This window comes from Peromyscus leucopus, chromosome 4, assembly GCF_004664715.2.
Source record: "Peromyscus leucopus breed LL Stock chromosome 4, UCI_PerLeu_2.1, whole genome shotgun sequence".
Taxonomy (NCBI): domain Eukaryota; kingdom Metazoa; phylum Chordata; class Mammalia; order Rodentia; family Cricetidae; genus Peromyscus; species Peromyscus leucopus.
Genome location: NC_051066.1, coordinates 147,033,768 through 147,058,803, shown reverse-complemented (window position 1 = coordinate 147,058,803; position 25,036 = coordinate 147,033,768). Strand labels below are relative to the sequence as shown.

At 53.2% G+C, this 25,036-nt stretch overlaps 1 protein-coding gene across 2 annotated transcripts; it reads left to right on the top strand.

The window, feature by feature from the left end:
• The first annotated feature begins 862 nt into the window (after window positions 1-862).
• On the top strand, window positions 863-25,036 carry Ada (adenosine deaminase). 2 transcript variants are annotated; one of them, XM_028868425.2, is made up of 12 exons: window positions 863-1,051; window positions 12,425-12,486; window positions 15,271-15,393; window positions 18,331-18,474; window positions 19,069-19,184; window positions 20,190-20,317; window positions 20,841-20,912; window positions 20,994-21,095; window positions 21,320-21,384; window positions 23,515-23,644; window positions 24,108-24,207; window positions 24,797-25,036. In XM_028868425.2, exons 1-12 carry the CDS (start codon window positions 1,019-1,021, stop codon window positions 24,808-24,810), a joined length of 1,089 nt encoding a protein of 362 aa, XP_028724258.1. In that variant the 5' UTR covers window positions 863-1,018; the 3' UTR covers window positions 24,811-25,036. The 2 variants fall into 2 exon arrangements, with proteins under 2 accessions (XP_028724258.1, XP_028724257.1); XM_028868424.2 differs by having other exon boundaries at window positions 24,794-25,036.

Below are 25,036 nucleotides of genomic sequence, written 5' to 3'. Positions count from 1 at the left end.
TGTATCTCGCCCAGTTCTGAAGTTTCCATGTGCCCCAGTCTTCCCACAGATTTATCCTGTCCCACCCTGGACACAGTGCCTAGACTTAAGTGTATGTTTCCCTTGCTTTACAATCCTCCTCACTGGTGCATACAGCTAAACATGCATATTTTGGGTGTTGTTTTTATATGTTCTAAAGGTTGGCCAGAGTCTATGGAGTTTTCTTCTACTTATTCTTTCTGTCTCCATTCAGTATTGTGTCTGAGTACACCTGCTGTGCTTTGCAGCTGAAACTCACATAATACTTTGTGGAGCAGACAGTGCGGGGCATTTCCTCACAGAGTCGAGGTCTCGAGCATCCTGACGTTTCTCCAGCGTGACTGCCGGGGAAAGATGAACTCTGTTGTCTCCAGCCACCCTGGTGTCCTTTCAGTTTTAGTTTCCAGGAGTCTCTCACACACATAACAAATGTCCTCTGCATCCCACCTGCCCTCACCTGGTGAGCTCCAGCCGTCGTTGACTCCGCTAAATCTCCCTAATTACACACTTTCGTCTTGGGATTCTGCAACAAGTGGACTTATCCCGCAGAATCCAGCCCCATGAATCTCCGGAGCTCCGTGCCTCCAGCTCCGGCCTGCACACAGTAGGCACCCAGGCAACAGTGAAAAGCCTCGGTGCAGAAGGGGCCGGAAAGAGGCCAGGGTTTGGCGGGGGACACTGGGGTCACGCCTTCTGGGGGCTCACCTGGCTGTTTTCCAGAGTGTAGCCGCCGGGAAGGTCTCTGGGTCCAGCACTCCGGGAAATGGGCGCCAGGGCTGCAGGCCGGCCAAGGGCGGGCCCCGAGCCCTGGCAGGCGGCGTCTCCGCTGTGGGCGGGGAGTGGGCGGGGAGTGGGCAGGACCGACCAGGGCAGCCCGGTAAAAAAGAGCGCGGCGCTCTGCCTTCTCTGAGAGCCCTCGGGACGCGACCCCGCCACCGAGCCAGCGCCGACCCAAAGAGCTTCAGCAGAGGGATCAGCGTCGGGGTGCACACTCGGCACCATGGCCCAGACGCCCGCTTTCAACAAGCCCAAAGTGAGCGCGGAGGGGCTCTGTTGCCCGGCTTCTGCCCCCGGGTTTGCCCCAGGGCTTAGCCGGGCCCAACCCTGGGAGTCTTCATCCTAGATGCATAGGAGGACTCCTGCTGGCTTCTCCCCTCGGCCCAGGCCTGGACTTGCTTCCAGGATGTCGAGTGAGGGACGATGTGGCAGGGAGAGTCCAGAACCTGGAGGTGCCTCTAGCTGGCCTTCGGGTTCGGCTGCTGCCCACGCCGCGTCCACTTTGGGTCTCAGCCTCGCTGTCTACCAAATGGGCGCCCAGTGGGTGGGGCTGTGTAGCTGTGTGAGCCTGGGCGGGGTCCTGATGTCTGAATATCACTAGAATGGGGCCCAGGGTCTCTCGCTGTTAAATGTTTGGCGAATGGCTTTATACTTCAGTGTTATGATTGCTTTGTTGGCACCAGGTAACTTAGGTTTGTGGATGCACTCGTGGGAAAAATCTGTGATCCAAGCCAGAAAGGGGATCGAGACAGCAGGGCGCTGGGGAGGAATTCTTATGCACCCTGGGCCTTTGGCCACAGTGGGTTTGTCTGGGGTCAGGTCATGGCCCTTGACCCCAATGGAGAACCCCTTGTCTCTGCCCACAAGCTGTGGCTTCTTGGAAACAATGAGAGTTGGAGAGAGTCCAGGTCCTTAAGGCCAGGTTTGCAACCTTTACAGATTCTGTCCAGCGAGGCACTAGACCCAGCAGTCGGCCAGGCAGATTGAATGGGTCAACAGAGTGTAGGACTGAGAAATCAGGGGGAGGAATCGGAGACAGTCAGCCTCGGACTGTCCAAGAAACAGATGTTGAGTGGTGACGGCGGACATGGCAAAGGCGTGGGTAAGAATCCAGCGTGTATGTGTGCAACATACGTGTGTCTGGAGGAAGGGCAGGTGGGCCTGCTTTTACCATAGAGAACTCACTCTGCCCCTCCTGTCAGAAGCTAGAGGCCAGAAGGGTAGGGCAAGTCTTCTTGCCCAACTGACGCCCCCTGCACATCTTGTCTGGTGCCCCTCACCGCAGTTAATGTCCCTTGCCGACGAAAGCCTTTCTTTTCCTCTCGATGGTCTGAATTCTCTCCGCCCTTGGTCAGGGGAACCGCCTCTCCTGATGGGAGGGATGGAAGCTAAAGATGAATGACCGGTCACACTTCGGTAGCACCTACCCTTTTGTGACAGCTCTGTGGGGAGTACCAATACATTGCGATCCCTGGTATTGTCACCTGGTTCATGGTGGCAGGTCATTTCCTCCTTGGCCTCAGACTCCTCGTCTGGAGAAAAGGACTTCGTTACTAGGTCTCCTAGCAGCAGTGTCTATGTTACGAGGCAATGCTGGAGCAGGAAGGTAGCGGCGTGTTGGCGGCTACGCCTGAGGGGTGACACGTCTCATGTCATGGTGGGGGAGGAATGCCGCTGTAGCTGGCAGAAATGGGGAGGAGCCGCTGTGATCAGAGTCTGGCCAGCCTGCGCGGCTGAGTGTCACCAGCTGAAGTTTACTGAGGGCCCAGCCCACCCAGCATAACGGCACACGGCCAGTCCATCCTGGCAATGACCTTACGAGGTAGCCAGTGCCATCTCCATGTACAGATGGGGAAAGATGTGCCCAGAGCTTGGCTAGGATGTAGCCAAGCTGGGAGAAGAGCCCACATTGAGGGCTGGCTTCAAAAATCCCATCTCCTAAGCCAGGCACCATGGTGTGTACACCTGTAATTCTTGGTATTTGGAAGGCTGAGACAGGAGAATTTTTTTTAGTTCCAGGGATGTTTGGGATAAGAAAACAACACCTAAAAGCCAGACATTCCATGCCCCTGTCTCTCCTAGGTGAGCTCTGCAAAAGCCTTGGGGATGAGAGGGCATCTCATCTGAGCCAGAGGCCTTTGCTAGGTTCTTTGGTTTCCCAAGACCTGGGACTTGGACAACTTCAAGGGGAGCCAAGCCCACGACACCTTCCAGGGCTTTTTGTTTTGTTTTGTATATATGTATGTGTGTGTGCAGGCCTACGGGAGGAGGTCAGAGACCAACCTTGGGTGTCGGTTTTCACCCTCCAGCACCTTTGAGATAGGATCTCTTTGTCGTTCACCTCTGGAACACCAGGTTAGCTGCCCCGTGAGTTTCCAGGGATTCTCTTGTCTCTGCCTCACATTTCACAAGAGGAGTCATGGGTATTGCAGATGTGAGTTACCAGTCCTGGCTTTCATGTGGGCTCTGTGGGTTTGAACTCGGATCCACACCCTTGTGTTGAAAGCTCTTTACTCACTGAGCCAGCTGCTCAGCCCTGCCTTCAAGACATAGTAGTAACCTGGCTTAACTTTAACTGCAGGCTGTGACTGAGGAGGTTTGGGCGGGGCTGAGATCCTATTGTCTTGCCCCCAAGCCATATAACACCCCTGGTCCAGCAAGTGGCCTGGAGGAGCACCTGCTTCCTGCTTTGATTGAGTGCTTGCTTCCTAAGAATTGCTGGGCGTGAAGAGGGGTGTGTGTGTGCGTGTGCGTGTGCGTGTGCGTGTGTGTGTGTGCGCGCGCGCGCGAGCGCGCGCGCGCCAGTGACCCTTATCACTCTGTGCCTACTTGAAGCAGGGTTACAAAAATCCCATGCTCCAGCTGCCACTTTGTTAAAGGTCCATCCTGACCTTGGTCCTCTGGCTGTGATTCGAGCTGAGGATCTTTGGAGTGGAGTAGCCGTGAGTACCGGAACCTTTAGCAGCTTCATTCACAGAATCCTGAATGACCAAGCAGGTGGCTGTCAGCATCCCATCTGCAAGTGGAGTTGTCCGAGGACTAGAGAGGAGAAGGAGCTGGCTCAAAGCTGCTCCATCTGCACATCTCACATCTTAGACTTGGAGGGAGGTGGCCCGGGTTGGGAAGGCTCCGTTTCTAAGCCAGCCTTTCCTCCTGTGGAAGTTCATAGGTAGCATGATCCCAGAGCCCCTTTGCTCTCTTGCCGAGTGTGGTTCTAGCTGCTTTGTGTGGATTATGTCATGTTTCATTCACAACAGCCTTCCGGGATAGGTCTTGTTGTCTTCATTTACATAGGAGGAAACTGACTCAGAGACGCAAAGGAGCTTGCAAAAGTAGCTCGGCCAGAGAGCGGCAGAGCTGGGCTGCAAGCCGGAGCAGCCTAAGGCTGAAGTAGGTGCTAGTGACTGCTTTGCTAATTAGTCTTTTTCCTTTTGTGGGGCAAGAGAAGCGGCATGTGGGGATGTTACAGAGCAAGGACCTAGCATCAGAGCCTCGGCCTTGGCCTTCAGACAGACCAGGGTAGAACCCCTGCTTCTCAGCCTCCTTTGCCTCGGGGAAAACCCACACCGCCGTGGCTTCTGCTGTAGTGCCCGGCTCTAAAGTGTGTGCTTCCTTCCGGGGTTGCAATGGGCACTTCCTGGACTCTGGGCCGCCCTCATTGCTTATCTTGAGCAGGTGCACTTCTCTGGGTTCTTGGTGTCTCCGTTACCAGAGCCACCTGTTAAAATGAAACTACCCCTGGGAAGAGAGCGTCTCGCCCCTTTAGATTTGTGTGACAGTTGTTGGGGAGGGGACAGATGGAGATTTGGTTTCCTGGAAGCCTTTGTTTGACAGCAGAATGAGGGACCAGAAAGAGGAAGGGGTCTGTGGTCACGGAGGCAGGGAGGCAGGGAGGCCAGCCTGATGCCCGATTCCATATCCTGGAAGGCTGCCCTGCAACTGGGAGAGGACTGTTCACCTGCCCAGGTGTCTTGAGAGAGTCCTGTGGTGGTACCCCTTGGGGTTGGGGAAGGCAGCACTGTGTGGGATAGCCTTAGACAAGGGGACCCCAAAATGAGGTTGAATGCTATATGTATCATAGGGTTAGGGGTATGGGTGAGCCGTGCCTCAGAGTGGCTGTAGGGTTAGATAGCGCTCTGGGAGCTAAGGCCAAGCCTGTGCTGAGTTCTGCTCTCCCATTTAATTACTAGAGTTAAGTAACTTCACTGTGCTTAGTTTTCCCGTTCAATGGGAATTATACCTGTACCCATCTCAGGGACACCAAGTGTGGCCTGCTTTGTGTGGGCATGCCACTGATAGCTCCCGTCTATAGGGACCAGTATCACCATTGTTGCTGATCATCCTGGTCACATTTTCCCTCTCCTCTGCCTAGCACCTTGCCTTGCATGCAAGGAACATAAAAGCTTCTGGCTTTACGCTCAGGCAACTTCCTGGCTATGGTGTTGATTTGTTTGTAATACTGTTGTGGCCTAAGGCAAGCTCCTCTCTGAGCCTCAGTCTTACCACCTATAAAGTGGGGGCAAATGGGCCGCATTCCTAGATGGTTGAGTCATAAGATTTCCCTCAGTTAGAGATGCTTCTGCTGGCTGGGGAAGTTCTGGGGTGGCTTGTGAATAGCACTGGAGAGCTCCACTGAGCCCCAAGGCTGCAGGAAACACAGAAGGGCTGCTTGGCTCCTTCCGGTCTGTACCTTGAAGCTATAGGACCACAGAAAGGCCTGGGCTGAGCTTGGAGGGCTTCCTGAAGGAAGCAGGGCTGAGACAGTTCATTGCCCCAAGCCTACCTTGTTGATTGATTTCATCCTAAAAGTCAGCAGAGAGGTGGTAGGGCATGAGCTGCTGACCCTTGACCCCTGCTCCACCCAAGCCATGGCCAGGATGAGGTAGGAGGAAGGGGCTAGGGCTGGCAGTGGGCACCTGTGGCTCCTCTGGGGACTGGCCATGGTGCTCAAGGCCAGGACCTGGCTGCTCTGCCTGCCTGGATTCTCTACCAGATCTGCCATTGCTGCCATTAAGACTGGGGAGGGGGTGGGATCAATGACATTCAACCTTTGCTGTACAGGTGCTATACTAGGTACCTAAGACCCAGGAGAGTGACACAGACAGGTCCCAGCTCCCGAAGCAGCGAAAGTGGAGTGAAAACAGAGCAGGGGCAGCTGTGGTGACACACACCTTTGATCCCAGAGCTTGGGAGGCAGAGAAGAGTGGATCTCTGAGTTTGAGGCCAGCCTGGTCTACAGAGTGAGTTCCAGGACAACCAGAGCTATGTAAAAAGACTCTATCTCAAAAAAAATTAAAAAAAAAAATTTAAAAATATCAGAGAGGAAAGGAAGGAAAAAAAGAGAACAGGGTTGTGTGTGGAGGCCTGGAGACACATTGTGTACTGGGGCCAGCCCTGCCCACCCTCTATGGTCCTGAATCAGATATGAAAGCATCTGGCCAAGGAGTCCAAGATTTAGATCCTTGTCCTGGTTCTGTCCACTGTCTCCAGCATGTCTTGTGACCTGGATGCACCTCTCTGGACCTCACCTATGTGGCTGACATCTCTTGGTGCTTCCTGAGTTCCTGGTACACAGTAATTATCTGTGTGTCACTAAGCTGCTTCCTGTCCCCAGCAGCCCTGGGAGGGCTTCCTGCCATTCTCACAGATAATGGCCAACTATGAGCCAGTCTTACAGAGAGAGGCATGCAACTCCTCCAGAGAGTCAGGAGGCTGGACGGAGCCTGGGCACCGGGGTCAGGATGGCGCTGTGGCCACGAACAAGACCTGCGCTTAGAGGCAGAAGGACCTGGGCCCTGACTTGGCTCTCAAGTCAGTCTGTGCCCCCTAGGGAGGGCCTTACTGAGCTTTACTTCACAAGTCCATTGATGCAGCAGCAACTAGATCTAATATGAACCTTGCCTCGTGGTCGAGAGAAAATGAGATGAAGGGTCCAAGGACAGCCACAGTTCGTCCTGTCTTTGGTGAGGCCAGCAGGACAGTAGTTAGGAGCAAGGGCAGACCTGGGTTCACTGACTGATTCCTGAATCTTTAGCGCAGTGGTTCTCAACCTTCCTGAGGCTGCCACCCTTTAACACAGTTCCTCATGCTGTGGTGACCCCCAACCATAAAACCATTTTTGTTGCTACTTCATAACTAATTTTGCTACTGTTGTGGATCATAATGTAAATATCTGATATGCAGGATATCTGATATGTGACCCCTGTGAAAGGGTCACTTCACCTCCCTAGGGGTCACAATCCACCTGTTGAGAACCACTGTTTTACATACTTCTCTGAGCCTCAGTTTCCTCTTGTGTAAAATGGGTGTGGCATCCTTGCCTTCAAGGTTGTGACTTACACAGTAGTCTCCACAGACACCCCAGCTGCTCCTTTTCCCGAACATGGCCCCACCTCGGTCTCCAAACTTGTACCTCCATGCCCATCTGGGCTGGTGGACTGGCTTCTCAATAGCAGCTTTCTGAAATGTTCGGTGGGTTACCCGTCTAAATTTTGAGCCGTCTGTGGAGATGGTCTATGCTTTTGCTCCCCACCAGCCTGCTTCTGTGGGAGCTTCCGTGGGAGCGTGGTGGACAGCTGATCCCAGAGTTACCCTTGCCCCCACCTGGTTCTCTGAGACCCTCCTCCGGGAGCTGGTGTGTGTTGGACTCCTGCTCGCCGCGCACCTACTGTGTGTACAGTCAGGCACACCCCATGCAGTAGCTGGCTCCCATCTGGACACATGAGTGTCGTCTTCTGTTGAGGTTACTCCCAGCCTGCTCTCCACCCAGGAAGCTAGAGAAGGCTTTTAAGAGGTGCCTCCCCTATCGAAAATATTTCTGTTGAAAACCCATCTCTGTGAGCAATTCCCGGCAGGCTTTCTGATTCCAACACACACTAACTCCTTGATCCTTCTTTCTCTCTGGCCTTCTTCAGGTGGGCCTTCTGGACCTGCTAGGTTGTATCCCTTGGTGTCTGATTTTCTTTACCTGTGGCTCTGGCTTGTGTGTGATGTAGCCTGGGCCTCTAACCTCAGAAGGGCTCTTGTTCTGGTAAGTGGGACAGGCTGGAGCAGTCCAAGACAGCGTGGACGCTTCTAGAGCTGGCTCATTGGCTATCTGCCTGGAGCTTCGGGGAGCCTTTCTGGTCATGACGGTCTCCTGGGGGCGGGCAGGTGGGGCCGTCACATCCTGGCAGATGTTGCTGTTAAACCGCAGCGGAGCACGCTGGGGAGGCATCTCGTGTTGATACAGAAGTGCTTTCCCCAGAGTGTCCCTGCAGACCCCTGGTGCCCACTGATGGAGACACAGAACCCAGAGACCCTGCCCTGACCCACTGTCTGATCCCCCTTCCCAAAGACCAGGCTTCATTTTGCCTCCTAAACCTCCTCCCCCTTTTCCTGTGACCTCCTTTACCCCATCATGCATTAGTGTCTAAATGTGGCCAACTCACTCCCCTCTCAAAAGACATGAGCTGCTGTGACCCACATCTAGCCTCTGCCGCCTCCTGGGCTGTCAGCCATTCAGAAGGAAGGTTCATAGGAGAATAATCACAACCTTCTCCACTTTCTCTCTTCCATTTAGTCAAGCTTTTCCCTATCTTGATCCTGCCCTTGCTCAGGCCTCTTCTAGTATAGGGCTCTAGGGCATCTTCTCAGCCTTGACTCTATGTTCAGGGAAAAAACCAAAAAAAACCCCACAGGACTGAGGGTGTGACTTAGTAATAGAGTGTTTGCCAGCCTGCTGGAGGCCCTGGCTCCCATCCCCAGCACCCCCAAAACACAGAAGCACACAGTCACACAACTGTGCCTGAACCTACCCAGAGGACTGAGGCAGAACTGGTGAAGCCCAGACATCAATGACTTCCCACCACTACCCCAGCGTCCTGAAGGGTTTCTACAGCCTGAGTTCTTAGACTCAGGGGCATCATTGTGTCCTCCTCGCCTTGACCTCTGGCAGGGCCTGCTGCATGAGATTCCTGTGGCAGCTGTCACAGGTGACCACATGCTAAGTGTCTTTAAAGCCACAACCCCCCCTGGCCTCCATTCCCAGCACTGAAAAGACAAAGGCGGTGACATCTCCCTGCCCCCAGCCCACGCGCTACAGTTCTGGAGGCCAGGAGTCTAAAATCAAAGTGCCGGCAGGGCCATGCTCACCCTGAAAGTGCAGGGAATCAGCCCTTTGCTTTTCCAGCCTCTGGTAGTGTCAGGCATTCCAGGCTTATGGCCTCATGGATCCAATCTCTGCCTTTGTGGTCACATTGTCGCTTCTTGTCCTGAGTGTGAAAACTCTACCTCTGCTACTAGGACAAGAGAGTACATTCAGGGCCTGCCCAGAGAGCCCGGAATAAGCCTTCCCAAGATTGGGGAGGATTCCAGGTGTTAACATTAAGATTGTAGATGATTCCAGGTGTTACCATCTAAGATTGTGGATGATTCCAAGTGTTAACATCTAAGATGGGGATGATTCCAGGTGTTAACATTAAGATTGTAGATGATTCCAGGTGTTACCATCTAAGATTGTGGATGATTCCAGGTGTTACCATCTAAGATGGGGATGATTCCAGGTGTTACCATCTAAGATTGTGGAGGATTCCAGGTGTTACCATCTAAGATGGGGATGATTCCAGGTGTTACCATCTAAGATTGTGGAGGATTCCAGGGGTTACATTTAAGATCTTAGTTACTGGTTCTAGGGCTTGAAGTGCAGGCAACTCTGGGGGCCCATGGTTGGCCTAGTGTGTCCCCCACAGGAGGTCACTGCTCTTCCTTGATAAGCCTGGTGGACTAGCCTTTATATGCCATGTCCCCCGGTTTCCTCCTATCTCTGGCCTCTATTCTCCAGGCTCTGCCTCCCCTGCACTAAGTGCTGGCTTACGCCAGGGCCTGGTCCTAGACTCCACCCTCCAAATCGCGTTGTGCGGCCTCTCTCAGCCTGCCTTTCTAGCCAGCTTCACATCTTACGCTGGCCTCTCTGGCCCTTCGCCGCTGGGTGGTTCTGCCCTAGGGTTCCCAACCTCAGCATCTCCCTTCCTCCCATGCACCCCCATTTCCCCCTGTCACAGGGCCTTTGCACATACTGCTATGGCCACCTGAAACGTTCTTCTGCCCGTCTCCTCCCTTCACTTTCTCATCAGCTCCTCTGCATCCTTCAGCACTTGGTCCAGGTCTGCGGGGAGGCTGTTTGCTGCCCAGCTGAGATAGTTTGTTGCTGTCTTTCACAGTGAGGGTTTCCTGTGGGACCATCTCGGTTTATCACTATACATTTATCCACGGGTCCCTAGCTTGTCCCTTGCTGGCCTGTGCATGCCAAAGGAATACGACAAGATTTTGTCCCTTTTGCTTGTCTCTATAGCCCCAGCAACACGCAGGGCTTCACTATTTTTACTCAAATGAAAACTCCTAAGTGCTGGGTATGGTGGCTTCGTGCCAGTAATCCTAACACTTGGCAGGCTAATGCAGGGGGATTTCAGGTTTGAGGCCAGCCTGAGCTAATAATGACTTTCAGGCCAGCTTGGGCTATATAGTGAAATCCTATCTCAGAGAACAATTTGAGAGATAAGGAATCAGGAAGACCATTCTTGGCTATAGAGTGAATTTGAGGTTATCCTGGGTTATATGAGACTGTTTTTTAAAACAAACAAGTGATAGAGGGCAGGATTTTAGCTATTTCTATATGCCTAGAGCGTCATGATGCACCATCCACATGGTTCATGAAGACCTAGGGGAAAGGCATACTCTTCTCCCCATTCGATGTGAGAACCCAGGGCACAGTGAAGTATCTTGCTCGCTCCGGGTGGCAAAGGAGTGAACTGAGGCTGGCTCCCACTGTGTGTGATGCCCTCCCACCTCTACCTAGCTTCTGGGTGGATAACACCCCCCTCCAGCCTAGGAAGAAAGTAGAGACTCCGAGAGGTACAGTCACTTGCTTTAGGCAACACAGCTCCATGGGCCAGAAGCTTCAGGGTTCCAGTTGGAGACTCAAAGAAACTCTTAGCCAAATGGGGAAGCCAACAGCCAGTGTGACCCCAAGCTGGGAGTAAGCTGCTCTATCTTCTCCCAGCTGGATGACCTTAGGAGTGCTGGTCACTTTAAGGACTTGCCAACAAGAATTTTGTCACCCCTGCTCCCTGTTGCTCTGGGCCTGGTTTCCTCTGCTGGGAGCAGGCTCTGTGAGAGTTTCTGGGGCTGCCCCTTGGGTCAGCAGTTCCCAGATGTTCCTCCTCCCAGCCAGGTCTGCCAACCTTCTTATCTAGGTCACCAATTTCCAAATATGGCCACACCTTGGGAAATAGCACTTCTGGGTCTCCCTTGGTCCAGGAAGTTTCCTCCGTGATCTGGATCAAGGAGACGGCGAAGTCCCTTAAGTCACTGGCTCCTGGCACTTGTACCTCTTAACAGCTTGTGGGAAACACCACCTCCCAGAGGCAGTGACTGCTTCCTTTGGGCCACACTTCTCCACAGTCACTGTCTAAAATCTTCGTTGTCATGGTTTTTGTACAAGAGTGTACTATCCCACGCTGTTCAGTTAAAGCTTAGGCCCAGAGAGGCCAAACAGCTGAGATCTGCCATACAAGGGTAGAGCTAGGAGTCTAGACAGATGGACTCTCTCCAAAGCTCCTGCTCGTGGCCTTGGCTTTGTGTACAAGGTGTCATATATGGAACTGGGCAAATAAGGAAGGGATGCTCACCAAGACCCTTTCTAGAGGATTAGAAAGACTTAGTTGTCAAATATGTTGCCTGCAAAGGTGGTCTTCACTAGCACGCTACTCTTTGTGACACAGTGTGGTGTTTATATATTTTCAGTGCTAGGCTTGGAGCACAGGGCCTTGCATGTCCAAGTGTGTACTCTACCACAGAGCTGCACCCTCTGCTTGTGCAGGAGGAATCTGACTTGTGTTTCAGTGTGTGTGCGCGCGTGCGTGCGTGCGTGTGCTTGCATGTGGAGGCCAGAGGTCAATATCATGTGTCAGTCCTTGAGTGCCACCCACCTTATTTTTCCTCACACGGGGACCTGGGGGCGGGGCTTACCCATTAGGCTAATGGCTAGGATCCCCAGGGGTCCTCCCACCTCCACCTCCCCTGGCCTGGAATTACAAGTGTGCACCAGCACACGTTTTATGTGAGTGCCGACGGGACTTAAGTCCTTTTATTTGTGCAGCAGTACTTTATAAACCGAGCTGTCTCCCCAAACCCCAGAGCCTGATTGTTGAGGTGTCTGCAGTCGGCCCTTCCTGTTAAACTCGAGTTGGCTGAGTGGCGTGGCTGAGGGCAGCAGCTCTGGTGTGGTGGTGGCTGGCTCCCGCAGGGTCTGTGGTTGGCCTCACGGTTCTGATCACAGGTTTGGGAACTGGATTGGGGTTCGAATGCTGATTCTGCTGCTCCCCAGCTGTGGCTAGGGCAAGGGTTGGGTCCCTGCTTCTATTGCTTTCTATGTGACTTTGGACAAGACATTTAACCTTAGTATCCTGAGCTGTGAACCACATAGCACAAGTACTTGGCCACCTCCCCTCCAAACACATACATGAGCATCAGGCAGGAGCATCATGTAAAGGGTTTAAGAGGTATATTGACTATGTGTCCAGGAAAAGGTGGCTTCCGAAGGGGTCCTCAGGCTCTGCGGTGTCTCATGTTCTTTCTCTGCCCCTTGCAGGTAGAGCTGCATGTCCACCTGGATGGATCCATCAAGCCGGAAACCATCTTATACTATGGCAAGTAAGTCCACGAACAACCACGGACCCCTGGAGATTTCCAGGGCTCTGGGCATCCCTTGTGGGAGTCAAGGCAGCCCTTGATGGAAGATGGTGATGTCCTGGGTGCTTTCCACCCCAGCCTCCATAGGTTGGAGGTGGGAGGCAAGCATCCTACCTCCTGAGCTGTCAGGAAAAGGGAGCCCTTCCCTCACCAGCATCCTTCACTCCTTTGCTATTAAGCACTCTGTGTATGCTGGGAGGACTCAGCTTCCCACCCACCCCACCCCCCGCCCCCCACCCCACCCCCACCCCGCTGTCTCCAGTGTCTAGCCTCAACTCTACCTGTGTGCCATGAGATAGCCTCCCCAGGTGTTCAGGTGCCACTTGGGAATTTGCCGCCCAACTCTAGAGCATGGCCCCCAGTTCCCCGGGAGAGTTCTGCTAGGCACCCTTCCGTCCATGTGGTGCTTGCAGCAGCCTTTTCCTGCCCTGGGCTGTGGCTGTTCATCAGCTTGTGACAGAAGCACACAACCTCGGCTGTGCTACACTGACTTAACTTAGTGATTCCTTCCCATGGCCTGGTGTCGGGGGGGCAGTTCTCTCGATCACCCCACTTTACAGATGGGAAGACGGAGCCATGGCATCAAAGGCTTCCGCAGGAGCACAGGGCAGGGTTTTAGTCCAGGGGTCTGGTAGAATCTGTGCAGCTCAGTGCCTATCAGGATACCCCATAAAGGTCACTCCCAGATGTCACTTTCAACATCCATGGCTCTAGTGGTGGGGACACGTCTGGCCTTATCTCTGTGGCCTTTGCTCAGCTGGAGCTGGTAGCTATTGCCACAGGGCCTGGCTGAGGTCATTTGGGTGGGACACTAAGATGGGTTCTAGTCGGGTATTATTAAATGGTCAAAGGCGGCTCATTAACCAGGTCAGGAAGTATCCTTGGGTAAAAGAGCAAGAAGTAGATATTGGGGGACTGGTGTGATTCTTCTAGCCTCAGTGAGCTCTCAGGATGGGGGGGGGGGGCGGGAGGGTTGCCCTGGAGTCTTCAGGCAGCAGAGAAGCCCTGGCTTACAGTGCCCACGCCAGTGACCCCTTCTCTGTCTCGGTGACTGTGTTGGCAATCATCTCTTCTTCCTCCAGCTCCCAGATTTCTGCCCTCCATAGTGCCTCTTGCCTCCTTGCCAGGCCCCTTCACCACCCTGTGGGCCTCCTGTAAAGCATGTGAAGATCCAGCCTCCCTCTATTGCCCAGCATCACACTACTCAGAGCCACCACCGCCCCATCTCTTGTCTACCTGCAGTCTGTCTGCAGGTGCCTGTCATGGCCTCAGCAGCCTCTGGGCGTTAGGGCAGCAGTCTGACCACTGTCTCTGAAAATAGTTAGCAGTGTGTCCCTCTGAAGGCTCTCCGGGATCACCATGGCTGTACATGGCCTCAGGAAGGTGATGTGGGCAGGCTGGCCAGCAGCGAGAAGCTTAACCTGGAGGGAACAGGGGGTACTGAGAACCTGCCTTATGGGCCAGAACCACAGCAGGGTCAGGGACCATATCCCCACGGTAAATAATGGGGACCTGGGACTGGTGAGGTTTCATGACACTCAGGCTGGAGCAGGGAGGCCTTGGTGTTGCTTACTGGGAAACTACAGGGACTAGGGCTTATTTTACCTTATTGCTGTGCTGGGAATGGAACCCAGGGCTTCTGCATGCTGTGAAGCTGAAGTCTGAGCCCCTTAATATTCTCTTTTAGACACACACACACACACACACACACACACACACACACACACACACACACACCAATAATAATAACAATAGTGATGATAAAATAGCAGAAACCAAGGCCCCGAGGAACACTGCGACCTGGAGCTGAGTCACAGTGGGTGGAGACAGCAGAAGGAGGAAGACACACCAAGTTCCCACCAGCTTCCTGCAGTCCACGGGGAGGCAGAGCTCCTGGTGTAGGAAGAAGGCTCCAAGGCGAAGGTGTTGGAGCAGGGATGGGACAGAGTCCTGAGCTGAGTGGCCAGCACAGCAGACCTGTTCTGGGCGGGGCAGGCTGCTATGACTTGCCAGATAGGAGGGCAGAGGGAGAGGTCCTGATCCCAGCTCCTGTCCTGGGAATTACAATGCTGCACAGTAGCTACTGTGTCTGAGAGCTTCTGTCTGGGCATATGTCCAGACGTCTCTGCCTTGCCCCTGGACCTGATGAGGAAGGCATGGGCTTGCCATGGTACTCACCCCAGCACGAGCCTCCCTGTTAGTCCCTTGAGATGTATGGACTTTTCTCTGGCTCTACCACCCTGAATGCATTTAATCTCGGAAGCCAAGCAGGGCTGGGCCTGGTGAGTACTTGGATGGGAAACGGGTGATGTGTTGTGGCTTCTGGCTACAAGTCTTGGAAGGCCTCTACTCTGTTCTCTAGGCCTTGGAGCTCAGTTTCCTCATCTGTACCAGAGGACAAGCTAGATGGAAGGATCCCCTTGCTTCTTACTGGAGCTTACTGCCCTGGGAGGCCTGGCTGGATCCTGCTCTGACATCCCATGTTTTGTTTGCATTTGTTTTTGTTTTGTTTTTAAATGTAGGTTTAAAAATTCATTTTATGCGTCTGTTTTGCCTGCAAGTATGTATGTGTAACACATGTAGGCCTGATGCCTGCCAAGGAGGCTGAAAGGCAGCAGATCTCTTGGAACTGGAGTTGTAGACGGTCTTGAGCCTTCATGTGGGTCTCTGAAGCAACCCAAGATCTTCTGCAAGAGCAGCCAGTGAGTCCTGGCTGCAGCCCCTCACCCTCAGTTTTATTTTTAGAAAGAGAGGCATCGCCCTCCCAGCAGATACAGTGGAGGGGCTGAACAACATCATCGGCATGGACAAGCCCCTTTCGCTCCCAGGATTCCTGGCCAAGTTTGATTACTACATGCCTGCTATCGCGTGAGTTGTTCCCAATCCTTGTGGCGCAGGGCAGCACCCGTCCCTGTAACCAAGGCCAGACTGGGCTGCTGTGGAAGGCACTCCAAACCTCCGGCCCTGCTTTTCACCATGGTGTGCACCTGAGCCAATCTCTCCCATGCCTTTGGACCCCTGATCTCTTATCCCACCCAGAGGCAGAGGAGGCTCTGCTGAAGCCCTGTGGTGGTCAGGCTATGAGATGTCTTGTTCAGAACTCACTGCCCCTTAACACATGATATCCCGAGACCCATGCCACCATCACAGATCTCAGAGAAAGAGCCCTTGGCCTAGGTCAAGAAAAGACATGGGTGCAGAGCAGGGTGGGGCCTGAATCAGGTCCCCCATGCCCCGGTCTGGAGTTTTGGAGGCAGGGCCAGGTCAGGCACCAGAGTGGGAAATGAAGGTGGAGTTGGGTCTTTCTTTGATGTCCTGAGTCACTGGTTGAATGAGGAACATTACTAGTCTTTGAAAAGGCCCAGGAATTGTCGCTAAAGAGTGTCAGAGACAGGACTCAGACTCTCAAAACCTAAGCCAGCCTTCTGACCCAAATTTACCAACTTCTCTCTGTGTCGCTCAGAGCCAACGCCAAAACCCACATGCCAGGTGCACATGTCCTACAACTTTGAACCCTTGCTTTTTACAGACTCTGCTCCTATTCTCCCCTTGGGTACTAATATACCCTCAGGTAATCTGCCCTTCTTCCCTCTGCCTGGAATGCTGTTCCCTAAAAGCCCATGGTTTGCCTTCTGCACATATCTCCTGTGTCCCTTCTCAGGGAAGCCTTGCTGACCATGTTGTGGCATACCACATTGCCTCCCGGCTTTATCTGCATCAATAGTGTTCCTGTCTGGTGGATTGTGTGTTTTCCCTTTACCTGGCTCTCCTGTCAGAAGGTGACCAAAAAGCGGGGATCCCAGCTCCTGGAGTTCACTGTGCACTAAGGGTCTGGGTCTAGTATGCAGGCTCAGTACCCGTGGGGGTCTGGGGCTGGGAAAGGCAGAGAGCAAGCCCCTCCCACGGCAGAGCTGAGACCCAGCTCCCCCCTCGTCCATTGAACCTCCTCCTGGGGGTGACCCAATTCCCCAGAGTTGGGCCCCTTCTTCTCACCAAGGGCCAGTGGGGCACTTGCTTCCTTTGCCTGCTCTCCCTGCTCTGGGGCAAGTCCTAACTAGGACAGTCCATCAGCATTTGATCAGTGCTCACAGAGGCTCTCACAGGTCACTTTCTGACTTGCTCGTGTGGCCCACACTCCTCAGCAGCAACTAAAACACTTTCAACATCTGACAGATCACTTCTCAGCCTTTTGGCTGAGATCAAGTGTAGCATTTGTCTGCCTCCATCCAAGTGCTGGCCTAAGTGAGGTTTCTGATGTTTTGGCCATTTGTCCTTACAATAGTCCTTTGATATAGGTATCAGAGAGGGCAACTGGCTAGCCCAGGATCACACAGACTATATAAGTCCATGACTGAATATCATTTGCCCATGCCAGAGTCCCTCTGGATTCACATATCTGTGCCCCTTTATCATCCCTGCCAGCCTTATATCCATTATTCAACAAATATTTGGCCTCCGTGCCCTAGACCCTTTCCTTGGATGAAGTGTCACAGCTGTGACAAGAGAGAGGAAGGGATCTTGGCCTCATGGGAGTCAAGGGTAGATGGGAAATGGAACTTCAAAGAACCATGTGGTAGCTAATGTCAAGTGGTGATCAGGGCTCGGAGAAAGGATACCCAGAGAGAAAGTGGTCTGAGGAGGCCTGGCAGAGTGCAGCATGCTGGGGCAAGCGATGAGACTGACCCAAGTCCTGAGGTGGGAGGGACAAGCTTGATGGTCTGTGGCCAGAGGAAGAATGTGAGGCACAAGACGTTAGGGAATCTGGTGACTGCCATTGGGGCTGGTGTGGAGTCAGATCTTTCTACACAGTTAGAAGCCATAGGGATGCTAGACACATGTTCTGTCATTGAGCCAAACCCCTAAGCCCTGGAATGTAGCTGTAACCAACCGTCTTACTAAATAAGAAACACAGAACCAATGCAAAGAAGAAAGCCAAGAGGTCAGAGCTAAGAGCTAAAACCTTACCCTTCCTCCTGCGGTGGTCCTACCTCTCCGAACCAGAGCTACTTCCTGTATGTCTGTCTTTTTATAGTGTTTCTGTTCTGCCTTCTCATTGGTTGTAAACCCAACCACATGACCACCTCGTCACGGCCTGTCAGTATAGACCTCCAGGTCTTCTATGGTTGGTATTGAGATTAAAGGCATGTGTATCCAATACTGGCTGTATCCCTGAACACACAGAGACTTACTTAGCTCTGCCTACCAAGTGGTGGGATTACAAGCATATGCCACCACTGCCCTGCTTTCCTATGGCTTGCTAATAGCGCTGACCCCCGGGCAACTTTATTTATTAACATACAAATAATATTTTAATACGAATAAAATATCACCATACTGGTTTACTTTTCTTTCTAGATTCTTCTTTAGGGGGTGGAATCAGAGGACAACTTGCAGGAGTCTGTGCCCTGCTTCCACCCTGTGGCTCCTGGCAATCAAGCCCAGGTCTTCAGGCTTGATAGCAAGCACCTTTTCCTGCTGAGCCATCTCACTAGCCCTCCTGGTTTCCATTTTTAATCATTCTTGCTGCTACATGGAGAATGAGGTTCAGGATAAACACGAAGACATGCCCGTTAGAGGCAATTCAGTCACTCAAGGGTGATGGGGTCAGAATGAGTTTGTAGGTCAGAAGTACAGATGCTAGGACCGGCCAGGTGGCTCAGATCTTCTCTGCAGGTGCCCAGACAGGGAGGGCTTGTGAGCTGGAAAGAGGTTGGATCTAAGAAGGGTTGCAGGCACCTCGTTTGCTGCTGGAGCTCCCAAGGAGTGGAAGAAGGTTGTTGCCAACCCGTGTTTTTCCCTTCCCAGGGGCTGCAGGGAGGCCATCAAAAGGATCGCCTATGAGTTTGTGGAGATGAAGGCCAAGGAGGGTGTGGTGTATGTGGAAGTGCGCTATAGCCCACATCTGCTGGCCAACTCCAAAGTGGACCCAATCCCCTGGAACCAGACTGAGTGAGTGACAGAACCGGAGGGGCTGTGCCGAGAGTGGGCTGCACTGCCCAGCCCGAGAAGGGTGGATGGAGTGCTGAGAGTCTTGGCCTTGGCCTGGTCCTTGGACTCAGGGACTCAACTCAGCCGGAAGAGGCATGATCCCTATCCCTCCGCCTGTGGTTATGCCTCAGCCCTACGTGAAGTGCTTTCCTAGCTGCCCATGCCTCTGCCTGGCTTAGCCAGTGACTTCTAGAGGCTTTGCTCAATGAGTGAGTCTGGACCATCCCCGTCTTCTGGTCCGGACCCCTTGCATCTTGAAGGCCCCCTTGCTCCCTCCCTCTGAGCCATGATTCTGATACATGGAGAAAGTGGAAGTTCAACAGGCCTAAATTTAGCCCCCTCTCCATCTAGAAATAGGGAGGGCTGTCTGGCGTCCTCACACTGGAATCTGGCAGTGCCCACGTAGCTCTAAGGAAGTAGCCCCCTACACAAGAGTCCACGTGTCTCCTTGGAAGACATAATTCAGGGGCAAGGCTGCTCCTCCCTGCTCCAGTTCCGTGGCTGCCCACGGCCTTCCCTTGGCCTGAAGTCCTTCCTTCTCCTCTCCCCACACAGAGGGGACCTCACCCCTGATGAGGTTGTGGATCTTGTGAACCAGGGCCTGCAGGAGGGAGAGCAAGCATTCGGAGTCAAGGTCCGATCCATACTATGCTGTATGCGCCACCAACCCAGTGAGTACCATTGTACCCTGCTGGCTGCCTGGCCTAGCCACAGGGCTGTGCCTATTCTATCCCAGCATCCCCTACCCCGTGTGTCTGAGCTTTCTAAGGACACCAGTGAACTCTTGGTGGCTCTGGTGAGTCTCCTTATCAGGAAATCTAGGTCCTGACAGCCATGTGACTGACAGGAAGCCAAAGGAAACTAAACAATAAGGAAACATCCAAGACCACAGGGCTCTGTGGTTTGGCCCGGGCCTACCTAAGACCTCTTACATAGGTCTGATTTCTGAGGTATCTGGGATTCCTCCCGTTACCAACATTGCTCAAACATCCAGGGCTCAAGCTTCAACCTGCAGGGCCCATTCTGTGACCTTGGGCAAGTCACATCACCCCTCTTGAGCTTTTACACCTTGTCCTGGGATGGTCACACTCCATACCCCACCCTAAGCATTAGTGGGAACCAAAGCCAAGGGCTGAGGTGAAGTTACAGGGCTTGCTACGATAGGGCACGGCCTACATGCCTCTTCTCTACCCAAGATGCCCCTGAGGGTCAAACTCAGGTCATCAGGATTATGGCTTTCCTCACTGAGCCATCTCATAGGCCCACACTATAATAACTTGATGGGGCTCTTAATATAAAAGTGCATGACTCATTAGCAATGAACTAATACTCCTGTGAATTATATGATGGGCTAATATTAGGCTCTGTTTTCCCATTTTCTGAGTGGGGGCAAGTCTGCCATGGGTGTTGATAAGGACTGAGGGAACGGCCTGCTCATGGCCTACTGAGCCCAGCCTTTGTCTCGGCGGACCCTTGTCATGTCCAGTGGTGGTGGTGTTCCCCTGGGAAAGGGGACTGTGAGGCTTGGGTGGGGGAGACACAGCAGTCAGGATCTGAAGACAAGACACTGGAACTTCGGTTTTCCCTGGACTCGGATGAGGGGTTAGAACAGTCGGCAGGGCAGCTGGGCAGCCCTACCCCCAACTGTCTGATGATGCACCATTGCTCTCTCCCAGGCTGGTCCCCTGAGGTGCTGGAACTGTGTAAGAAGTACCATCAGAAGACCGTGGTGGCCATCGACCTGGCTGGCGATGAGACCATCAAAGGAAGTAGCCTCTTCCCAGGCCACGTGGAAGCCTATGAGGTGGGCCCGAGAAGGGGAGAGATGGTCTTGGGGAGCTTGGGTGGTGAGCTTGGGGCCTCCTGAGTCCCCAAGTGTGTCTTGGTTGGGGTTAGGGATTCAGAACCGGGCAACAACAAAAGCCCCTGCATGGAGTTGGGAGAGCTGTGTTTGAGCCTGCACGTGCCTGTGATGTCCTGTGTGACTTTGGACAGAACTGCTTCTTCTCTGGGCCTCGTTTCTTGGTTCTTGTGTAACTTGACTTTCTTAAGCTCCACCCGAAAATAGTCTTAGTTTGCTTTAGAATATTAGACAATGCGTTTAAACCCTTCAAACAGGTTCAGTGCACAGGGGCTGCAGGGTAAAGGCTAGTTACCACTCTATTCATGACTTGGGAAACCAGGCTACACCATGTACTTAGGGAAGTAGCCTAGCCTGACTCTGAGGACAGTCACACCTGCTAAAACTTAGACCCCCCAAGTGTGGCAAGTGCTTTCTAGGGACCTACCCTAGAAAGCTACCCCCAACCTGTCTCTTCCCCTTCCAGGGGGCTGTGAAGAGTGGCATTCACCGTACCGTCCATGCTGGGGAGGTGGGCTCTGCTGAAGTCGTGCGAGAGGTAAGGAACCAGGGACCCTGGGCCTCCTCTTCCTGATTCTGATCCTGCTCCCAGACTCAGCTCCTCTCTGCCTCTCCACAGGCTGTGGACGTACTCAAGACAGACAGGGTAGGACATGGCTACCACACACTGGAGGACGAGGCCCTCTACAAGAGGCTACTACAAGAAAACATGCACTTTGAGGTGAGGGTCTGAGGCTGGGCGCTGCCTCTGGCTACCCCATGCCTTTAGGACAGAGGTGGAAGGATAGGCAGGCTGAGTGGGAGGGGCCAGATGCTGGCGGTTTCATGGGTCCTGAAGCAAGGAGGTCTTGGCAAAGCAGGCAAGAATGGTGCCACAGCAGGTGGCTCTGCCCCTCGGGTATGGTCTGGGGCCCACTATGTCAGCCACACACCTGCCCCTTGCAGGTCTGCCCCTGGTCCAGCTATCTCACAGGCGCCTGGGATCCCAAAACGGAGCATGCAGTTGTCCGGTGAGATCTGGTTCCTGGGACCCATTTGGTTTTCTTCTGGAAAGGAAGGGGAGGGAGTGCAGGAATGGGTACCTGGTCATCTTGGTTCTTAGTAATGAAGTCACGTTGACTGGTTGGGAAGCAGGCATTTATGTCCTTGTCCAACAAATGAGGAATGTGAAGCTCAGATGTACAGACCTGACTAATAGCGCTGGGGTCCCATAGTTCATCAGCCACGGCAGAACGCCCTGCCTAAGGGAAGCTTCTACATTCTTGTCACCCCACTGTCTCCTGGGCTGTGGGAAGAGGAGTCTCATCTGTCTGGGTGCTTGCTACTCTTGGTGCTGTTGAGCATCCCTGAATGCCAGCTTGAAGCTTTTCCCCAGAGCATCTCTCCCATACTACCTGGCTCCCATCAGCCAGAGCATCTCTCCCATACTACCTGGCTCCCATCAGCAACTAAGAACACAGCCTTCCGGGGTTGTGACCAGGTCCTTCCCAGGGCTCATGAGGACAAAGCTGTCTTCTCCTAAGGCAGGATACAGATGGCAAAACTTGGGCTGCCACTGCTCTGCCAGCCAAGCTCACACAGATGGAAGGAGTGTGCTCTGATGACGAGGCTCTTGGGCTTCCTTGGCACATGGGTGCACGGTGCCCGTGAGACACCAGTGATAGGTCTAGGAGACACATGGGTCTATAGCACACTGGCTAAAGGTTCAAGTCATCTACGCAAATACAAAGGTTGAAGAACAAAGCCTGTGGGAGGTGGTGGATCAAGAGGACCAGGGAGAGAACCCACAACAGTGACATTAAGGGACAGGTAGAAACAGGAGGAAAGTCAAAAGCGTGGTGCCAGGGGCTAGGCAGACAACTCAGTGGGTAAGAGTGTCTGCCGTGCGGCATGAGGACCATGGTTCAGATTCCTAGCACCCACATAAAAAGCCAGGCATGGCCATGCACACCTGTGACCTCAGTGCTAGGGAGGGGAGTGGAGACAGGAGGATTGCTGGAACTTGCTGGCCTCAAAATAGTGAACTTCAGGTTCCACGAGAGACCCTGACCCAAAGGACTAAGATGGAGAATGAGGAAGACAGCCAACGCCTTCCTCTAGCCCTGTGCATCCACAAACATGGGCATACATACAAACAGAAAACAAAAACCAAAATTTTAAATAATGCTTTAAAAAGTATGGTGTCAGAGAAATCCAAGATTGGTGCTTGAAGAAGAGTCAAGTGTCAAGTTCTGGGACTGGAGAGATGGCTCAGTGTGTAAAGGGGCCCGCCACAAAGCATGGCAACCCAGTAACCTTCATGGTAGAGGCAGAAAACCAACCACCACAGTGTCCCTTGGCCTCCACACATACACCATGGCATCCACACCATAAACAAATAAAATTTAGAAGTGGTAGAGAGATGGCTCAGAGATCGAGAGCACTGACTGCTCTTCCAGAGGTCCTGAGTTCAATTTCCAGCAACCACATGGTGGCTCACAACCATCTATAATGGGATCTAGCGCCCTCTTCTGGCATCCAGGCATACATGCTGGCAGGACACTGTATACATAATAATTAAATGAATGAATGAATGAATGAACGAATGAATGAATGAATGCTGGAAGGACACTGTATACATAATAGATGAATGAATGAATGAATGAAATGAAATAAATAATAAACAAAAAAACAACAACAAAAAAGGATGTTGAATACTGCTATCTGAGCAAATAAGGTTGGAGGTAACACAGTCAAGCTCAGTGAGATGGTGGGCAGGGTTGTGCCAGGAAGTTTATGTGGCGTGCTGAAGAGCCGTATGAGGAACCGAGGACTGCCCGGGAGAGGAAGGCAGGGTGCCAGACATGCTCCAGTACTGAGAGGGGGAAGCCTAGAAGGAAGACAGTTGGGCGGCGGCTGCTTTCCGGGCTCTCCAAATGGCCCTTCTCCCTGGCTGTCACCTCAGGCCATGCTTCTGGAAGCCTTTGCTTCAGGCCTGGCAGGGTGGCTTTAGATCAGCTCCTGGGTTTTCTAGTGTCCTCCTCGGTACCAGAACACAACCCTTCATGTTGTCCACGGTTGTGTAAAGGTCGAAGGGGGAAGTTGGGCAACGATGGTTCTCGGAGTAAAGAGATCTTTTCTCCTGCCGGCTCCTCCCCCAGCTTCAAGAAAGACAAGGCCAACTACTCACTCAACACGGACGACCCGCTCATCTTCAAGTCCACCCTGGACACTGACTACCAGATGACCAAACGGGACATGGGCTTCACTGAGGAGGAGTTCAAGCGACTGGTGAGTAGGTGTGAGCTGCGGCCCTGACACTGGCCCAGGTGTCTGTGTGAGGACTGCCTGGAACCTCTGGAGACCCACAGTCGGTTTGCCTGACATGCCAAGCCGAGCCGAGCACCAAAAGCCTTCACAGAGCTGCCTTGGCACTGGCATCCCAGCTGAGGGACCAGGTGGCTTAGCCTTTGCTCTGGTTGATGCCTCTCCCCAGAAAGGTGTCTGGCTGTGGAAATTTTGTTGCCATTTAGGCTGCTCCTCGGCTGAGACCTTGGTCTTGGGCTCTGATGTCCTGAGTGAATCCCTGCAAGGGCCTCTGCCCACATCCGACCTCCCCACATCCGCACTGAGTATGGGGGCCTGTGGTCCTGGCCACGGCTCATGCTGTCCTGTGGCCTAATGCAAGCCCCTTGCCCTGGTCCACGAGGCCACTGCCCTTCCTTGCTCTTCAACTCCATGTCTCCCCTTCTAGAACATCAATGCAGCCAAGTCGTGCTTCCTCCCCGAGGAAGAGAAGAAGGAGCTTCTGGAACGACTCTACAGAGAATACCAATGGCCGCCACAGGCTGAAGGTACACCTCTGCAGGGCCCGCCACTCCCACCCTGTCCCCCTCTACCTTATGTATGTCTCACAGCAGAAGTCCTTGGGGGAGGGGTACACCTCTGCAGGGGCGCAGTAACAACCCCACCCTGTCCCTAACTTTCTGTGTGGCTTGTGGCAGAAGTCCTTGGGGGAGGGGTACACCTCTGCAGGGGTGCAGTAACAACCCCACCCTGTCCCTAACTTTGTGTGGCTTGTGGCAGAAGTCCTTGGGGGAGCAGGAGACAGCGCTGAGACTGAGGACTGCCTGTTTTCTGGGCACAGTTGTCAGGCAGCCAACTGTCAGGGAGCCCATTCCTGAGCAGCTACCATCTGACAGGCTTTCTGAAGACTCCTAACCATCAGGGAGGCCTGGGGTGTGACCCGAACAAGGAGCTGGCCCAGTTCTAGCTCCAGGAGTCCCTTCATATGGCCTTAGAAAGCCACACATTCCCTTCCTTGCAGCCCGTCTTGCTGTCTGTGGAAGGAAGTCATTCTCTGGGCCTGGAATTCTGTATTTTCCCCAATGCCTTATGTGTTTTGAGTGGTCTGACCTTCTGTCTCTCTGGCTTGACCAGCAGGGCAGGTTCCCTGAAGATGGCAAGGCCACTTCTGAGCCTCAGCCTGTGGATGGAGTCTTCACAACTCTGTGACACTTACCTTCATTCCTTCCAGACCGTGGAGTGGCCAGGTCTGTCCTCTGATCGGGTGTTCTGGCCAGGGCCCAGGGGCCTTGCCAATCGTGGGTATGAATTGGAAACCTTCCTTCTAAGGCTGAAAATCTGGTGTTCAATAAAGCAGCTGGTGACTGGTATCTTGCA